This window comes from Apus apus, chromosome 19, assembly GCF_020740795.1.
Source record: "Apus apus isolate bApuApu2 chromosome 19, bApuApu2.pri.cur, whole genome shotgun sequence".
NCBI lineage: Eukaryota > Metazoa > Chordata > Aves > Apodiformes > Apodidae > Apus > Apus apus.
This window is the reverse complement of record NC_067300.1, coordinates 6,387,413-6,393,957: the sequence shown is the minus strand read 5'-3', so window position 1 is coordinate 6,393,957 and position 6,545 is coordinate 6,387,413. Positions and strand designations below refer to the sequence as shown.

Below are 6,545 nucleotides of genomic sequence, written 5' to 3'. Positions count from 1 at the left end.
GGATTAACGGCAGGGAGGGCGGGGGGGGGGGGGGGGGATGTGTGTGTGTGCCCAACCGGCGGCGCTGCTCCGGGGCGGGCGGAGCGAGGCCCGCGGGCCCTGCCCGGCCCCGCTGCTGGCACCGCCCGGCTTCGTCGCGGCGCTGTGACGTCATCGCCGCGCGACGCGCCCGGCGCGGGGCTCCGGGGTGTGTGTGTGGGGGGGGGGGGTGAGGCCGGAGCGGCGGCCCCCGGCGCCATGCGGGCCAAGAAGTCCTTCCGCCGGCGGAGGGAGGAGGACGAGGAGGAGGAAGAGGACGAGCAGGTCGCTGAGGAGGTCAGGTGGGTCGGGGTGCGGCGGAGAGCCCGGCTGGGCCCGCCGGACCGGGCGGCGGGGGGGGGGGGGGGGGGTACAGCCCCGGAGACCCAGCCGCGGTTCCGCGTCACATCGCCCCGTCGTGTCGCGGCGGCTTCGTCGTGTCCTGCCTCGTGTTGTGTCCCCCGGTGACCTCCCCCCCGTCGGTCCCGGCCGCTCACAGAATCACAGAATCAATCTTAGGGGTTGGGAGGGACCTGGAAAGATCATCCAGCCCAACCCCCCTGCCAGAGCAGGGGCACCCAGAGCACATCACACAGGAACGTGTCCAGGGGGGTTGGAATGTCTCCAGAGAAGGAGACTCCACAGCCTCTCTGGGCAGCCTGGCCCAGGGCTCTGTCACTCTCACAGTAAAAATTTTTTTTCTGATATTCACACTGAACCTCCTGTGCTCCAGGTTGCACCCACTGCCCCTTGTCCTGTCACTGGACATCACTGAACAAAGCCTGGCTCTGCCCTCCTGACACTGCCCTTTACATATTTGTAAACACTGATGAGGTCACCCCTCAGTCTCCTTTTCTCCAAGCTCAAGAGCCCCAGCTCCCTCAGCCTTTCCTCACCAGGGAGATGTTCCCCTCCCTCCATCATCCTCGTGGCTCTGCGCTGGGCTCTCTCAAGCAGTTCCCTGCCCTTCTGGAACTGAGGGGCTCTGCCTCCGTCCCGGCCGTGTGTGGGGGGGTCTCTTTTCCCCAGCATGGGGGCCGGCCCGTCCCCCGGGGGTGCCCGGCCTCCCCGGAGCTGCGGGGTCTGCCCCGCAGAGCCCCCCGGCTGCCCCCTCCCTCCTCCGGGCCGCGGAGCGCGTTGCTTTGTTACCGTTTTAACCCCTGAAATACCCGGTGTGACGCGTCGTTCGCGGCGGGCGGTGAAAGATGTGAATAATCAGGAAAAGCCTAAATAGCTGGAGAAATGAAGAATGCTTGCCAGCCTGTCCGGCAGGGGGGTGCAACTGGGTGATCTTTGAGGTCCCTTCCAAGCCAAACCCATCGTGATTCTGTATAGAGTGACTCAATATTTAAAGCTGCCATAAACTTTCTCCTGAGTTACTCGTGCACTGATGTATCTTGACAGCCACTCCAGCTGCGTTGCACTCACTTGAGCTTCTGCTAATCATGCTGTAAATTCGGGGCTTCATCAGTTTTCCCTCCTCCTGAGACATGGCTGTACTATTTTCTCACCTCGTGTCAGTCGTTGAAGGAGTAAAGGTGTTAATTGATCTTACCTAGTGACCCTCTGTTACTGGGAGGAGAATATTGTCTGGAGAGCTTAATGGACCAGGGATTCTTGGCTGCTTCTTCCCATATTGGTTCTTGTTAAAGCTTTTCAGTGTTTGGGTGCTTCTTTCCTCAGCTGAGGGAAGGCAGTGTGAAGGGACAGATCCAGCAGATGGCACCTGTTTGGTTGGGATTTTTTCTGATAAAATAAAAATAAAGTAAAATAGAAAATACCTGTCTAGTTTGTAGCCAAAGTGAGCACTGAAATGCAGAGGTTTGGGGCAAAGTTTGTCTAGAAGATTCTGTGGTAACTGCCAAAAGTCAAATTATTTAATGGAAACCAAACTATCACATACTAAGTCAAATGTTTTGGTTTTTTTTCAGGTTAAAACTTGAGGAAGCCAAAGAGGTTCAGAGCCTCAGAAAGAGACCCAATGGGGTGAGGTAAGGGCTGTAGCACCAAGGATGTCAAGTTGTCTTTTGTCCAACAGTGGAAGGTACCAGTGAATGTCCCTCTTGTCCTGTGCCTCCTTTCAGTAGAAACCATTCCATGTCAGAGAGTGCCAAAACCCTGTTCTTGCCACAATCATCACAATTTAGTGTTAATGCTGTGTGTGAGACCATCTGCTAGATTTTGAAGACAAAGGAATGCAGGATTGTTGGTAATGTTTCTTTCCACTGAATTTTATTTGCTTTATCCTCCTGCCTAGTGCTGTAGCTCTGCTTGTGGGAGAGAAGCTGCAAGAAGAAGCAACTCTTGTGGTAAGTGCTGGACACTTTCATCACTTCAGTGCTGAGATGTAAACATTGGTGTAGTCCAGATCACTGTGAGGAGTCTGGTCTGGGGTAGGACTGATGTCATAGCTCAATACTTACATGTTTTCTGTGTTTTTATCCAGATCTTGTAGCATTAAACTAGAGGGAAGCTTCAGGGTTTCTCGTGGTTTCTTATTTTACAGGATGACCCGTTTAAGATAAAATCTGGGGGAATGGTGGACATGAAGAAGCTGAAAGAAAGAGGCAAGGACAGGTGGGTGCATATGAGCTCTGAAGATCTCTGCCTGGACTAGTATTAAATGACAGTTAGTAATGAAGTAACCAGATGTGGTGTCACTTTGAAGAGTTCAGCATAATGCAGGCTGGCCAGTTACTATGACCCTGACTTGCCAAATTCCTTTATATCCAGGAGAAAAAACAACAACAAAAGAAAAAGCAAAACAGACCAAAAAGAACCTCAACAAAACAAAACAAAAAAACCCCACAACATTCTGTTTTCTATTTAGGATTAATGAGGAGGAAGACCTGAACTTGGGAACTTCCTTCTCGGCTGAAACCAACCGGCGGGATGAAGATGCTGACATGTAAGTTGTGCTGCCTTGTGTCTGGGATGTTGAATTCAGGCTTGGGGGGGGCCCTCAAAATTACCTTTTCTTTCTGTTTTGGATGCTGAGTAGTCCCAGAACATCTTCCCAGTTCTCCCTGAAACTCACTTGGCTGCCAGGCTTTAGAGGGCTTTTTCATGGACAAAGATGGGAGGTGCCAACCAGTCAGCTTGGAATTAAATACCAGCAGGAGCCTTCTCTGCTGGTTGTGAAAGAGCTTGCAGGATGTGATCATTTCTTGGACAGTTGCTTCTTGCAACTGATGTCAGCTGAGTTGTTTTGGAGAAGTTATTCTTGCCTCTCTCCTGGCTATCAGGGCAGTGATGCAGCTGTGCCAGCAGTGCTGCCACAGAGCAGAGCAAACAGGATTCAGTTGTGTGTCCTTTGTGTGTGGCTGTTTAGGATGAAGTACATTGAGACTGAGCTGAAGAAGAGAAAGGGGATTGTGGAGAATGAGGAGCAGAAGGTGAAGCTTAAGAACGCCGAGGACTCTCTGTATGAGCTGCCAGAGAACATCCGTGTCTCCTCTGCAAAGAAGACTGAGGAGATGCTGTCCAACCAGATGCTGAGTGGCATTCCTGAAGTGGATCTGGGAATTGAGTATGTGGTTCACAGATCTGTTGGTTATGGCCTGAATTGCCAGGGTGAGCAACTGCTGGTTAGCAGAGCAGTGGGATGGCTGGATATACTGCCCCACTTTGGCTCTGGGATGGGACTGAGCCTTGCTCTGGGTTAGCACAATATCTGGCACAGATTGTTCTACACAGTTTTAGGGCTCCAGTGCAGCTCCATTGTATGACTTCTGGGAAAAGGCCCTTAATTTTTGTGACTTGAATCTCCTTTCTGGAGGATCAGTTTAAGCCCTGCACTGAAAGAGGATGGCCTAGAGGATGGGCTGCTCCCCTTTGACTTTGAAACAAAGCATCTGTTTCTGTAACACTGCCTCCTCTCTCAAGAAACACACCAAATATCATAGCAGTGCTGTTACTATCCCCAGAATCCGTCCACTTTGCACTTCTGTGCTTGTTACCCTTCCTAAATATGAATTAATTTGTTTTTAATTTGTTTTTCTTCTAGTGCAAAAATAAAAAACATCATCTCAACTGAAGAGGCCAAGGCCAAGCTGCTGGCAGAGCAGCAGAACAAAAAGAAAGACAGTGAAACTTCCTTTGTTCCCACCAACATGGCCGTTAACTACGTCCAGCACAACAGATGTAAGTGTCATGTAGCTCTCCTGACCCAGGTGTGACCTTCTCTGCTGCTGAAGAAAAGCAGTTGGGACAGAATCTGATGCAGGAGAGATTAGTTCATGTATCAGCACAAGCAGTTGCCTGATTCCTTTTTCTGGGATGCTCACACAGACCCCATCTGGCTTGGTCTTTTTCTTCCATCCATCAGCAAGGAGAGGGACATATGACTCTTGGCTTGACTTTCTGCTCTTGAACTCCCAGCTCACACTACCCCATAAATTTCAAGACTTTTTCTTTAAGTTGTGTCTTGAGCATGTGCTGGAAATGCTTGCCTTGTCTGTGATTCTAAATGATGGTTTATAATTGGGATAATCCATTTTGTAGGCTGCCAAAGTAGACAGGTGGTCAAGCAAACATAGACTTTACTAGACAGGAGTTGGGAATTAATTTCCGGGAGAGCCTCTCATACCACAGCCATCTGGAGGCCTTCTGCTGTGTCTAACCATGCTTACAGGAGTGGGTTGGAGTCAGATTTATGTGTTCTGAAGGAAATGAAGAGTCTTTGGGCCACTTTTGATGAAATAGTGCTATTGAAATTTGCTGTCTCCCGTCTTGCCTGTATTGATTCTCCATAGAAAACAATGACAAGAATGCTCATTCTGAGGGTCTGTTGTTTCTGCTGAAGATCAGTTGGAACAAATGCTATAGAAATATGTCTGCCTGAATAACACTGCTCCAGATAAAATTCCTTATCTGGTGTTCTCCTTTTTTTCAGTTTATCATGAGGAGCTAAATGCACCAGTGCGAAGGAACAAAGAAGAGCCAAAGCCCCGTCCTCTGAGAGTGGGGGATACAGAGAGGCCAGAACCTGAGCGTAAGATCCTAATCTGAAATGTCATGAGGAGAGACACCAAAGCTCTCCAGGGGCCTTGCACAGAGAAATGATTTAGCTCTTATCTCCTCCTGGTGCCCTGAGATAGTGGGGCAACAGAGCAATCTTAAGTCCATGAGAGGCTGATGAACTTGATGTACCCCAGCGAGGTCACACATGAAGCCCTCTGGATTGAGGACCTCTTTAGGGATGCCCAAGGGTGGAGCAGCAAAGCTCACACCTGAAACATGTTGGCAAAGGTGGCTGGCAAGGGTTTGGTGAAAGCTGGAACAGGAAGGGGTGCAAGGCTGAGGAACAGTGACAGCTAAAGCAATAACCTGTCACATATAAGGGAAGTGGTGGAGTTAAGGAAATGGCTCTTGTGAAAGGACAAGGAATTGTTTCCTTCTGTTTCTTTCGAAGGATCTCCACATTGCAAACATCCAGCCAATGAAGAAGCAACACATTGAAGGGAAATTCAAGAGGTTGGAAGGGCAGGAAATAATCCTTCTTTCTCTTTTCTTTTGAAGGGTCTCCTCCAAATCGCAAACGTCCTCTGAATGAAAAGGCAACAGATGATTACCACTATGAGAAATTCAAGAAGATGAATAGGCGATACTGATGAAGGTGGACTAAAGTCTTTGCAGTTCTTTATTTTTCCATTAATAAAGGATTTATTGACGCCCATTAATAAAGGTGTCAATGACCTGAAATGGAGTTGTGGAGAGTCACTACCTTCACATGCTGGCGTTCCCCACAAAGCTTTTCTTCTGATCTTGTAGTGAATCAGTTTGCAGGTGATTGTGAACTCTGGTCAGTAAAAATCTTGTATATACCTTATTTTCACTTACAAAATTTATTTTATAAGAATGTGAGCTTTCATGGTTGGTATTTTTTAGTGAGAAAACAACCTTGCTTTTACAGATTCTTTCACCCTCTTAAAAAATACACAAAAAAAGATCCTTTAAAAGCAGCAGTGCTGTTTGCATTGTAAATATAAAGGGAAGGTTTAACACCAGTGGGATTGATTCTAACTTTGTAAGAGACTTCTTCTTTGTTCCCAAGGGCCCTTGTTGTGCAGAGTGTGTGGCTGAGGTGTTGCAGCAGTGTCTCTTGGTGCTGCTGCTCCTCAGCCTGGCTTGAAAATCCTTCAGGAAAGACCACAGTGTTGGCTGTGCCTGGGCTGGGTCTGTCAGCAGCACAAGAAATGGCAGCAGGTCATGCAGCACCAGGGATTTTGTATCTTCTGCCACTGTGTTTTCTATCTTTATCTCCCTTTAGGCTTATTTCTATAGCAGTTCTCACTGCTGTTTACTATAGCTGTGAAGAAGAGGAAAATTGTATTGGGTTGTAACTGCTGAATTGGAGGAAAATCTGCTTTTCAGCTCTGAGGGCAGCTGCTGGAGGCCAGAGGCTTCACAGCTGCTGTCGGGCATGTCTTCCTGGGAGGTGTGATGTGTGGGAGCTTCCAAGATTTGGAACTTGAAAACAATAAAAGTGTTTTTAAGTGATCGTAGAAGATGTTTTTCCTTTGTGG

At 48.6% G+C, this 6,545-nt stretch overlaps 1 protein-coding gene across 2 annotated transcripts; it reads left to right on the top strand.

The window, feature by feature from the left end:
• Positions 1–178: 178 nt before the first annotated feature.
• Positions 179–6,521, top strand: C19H9orf78 (chromosome 19 C9orf78 homolog). Of its 2 annotated transcripts, XM_051636870.1 has the most exons (10): positions 179–320; positions 1,950–2,009; positions 2,276–2,327; positions 2,525–2,595; positions 2,849–2,926; positions 3,350–3,547; positions 4,025–4,161; positions 4,913–5,011; positions 5,539–5,635; positions 6,290–6,521. In XM_051636870.1, the coding sequence occupies exons 1-9, from the start codon at positions 238–240 to the stop codon at positions 5,628–5,630; spliced, it is 870 nt and encodes a 289-aa protein (XP_051492830.1). In that variant the 5' UTR covers positions 179–237; the 3' UTR covers positions 5,631–5,635; positions 6,290–6,521. The 2 variants fall into 2 exon arrangements, with proteins under 2 accessions (XP_051492830.1, XP_051492829.1); XM_051636869.1 differs by lacking the exon at positions 6,290–6,521 and having other exon boundaries at positions 180–320; positions 5,539–5,721.
• Positions 6,522–6,545: the final 24 nt, after the last annotated feature.

Coding starts and splice junctions, on each gene's coding strand:
- C19H9orf78 (XM_051636870.1), top strand. CDS start 238: ATGCGGGCCAAGAAGTCCTTCCGCCGGCGGAGGGAGGAGGACGAGGAG. Junction 2,328..2,524: donor AAGAAGAAGCAACTCTTGTG/GTAAGTGCTGGA, acceptor CTTATTTTACAG/GATGACCCGTTTAAGATAAA. Junction 3,548..4,024: donor GAAGTGGATCTGGGAATTGA/GTATGTGGTTCA, acceptor TTTTTCTTCTAG/TGCAAAAATAAAAAACATCA.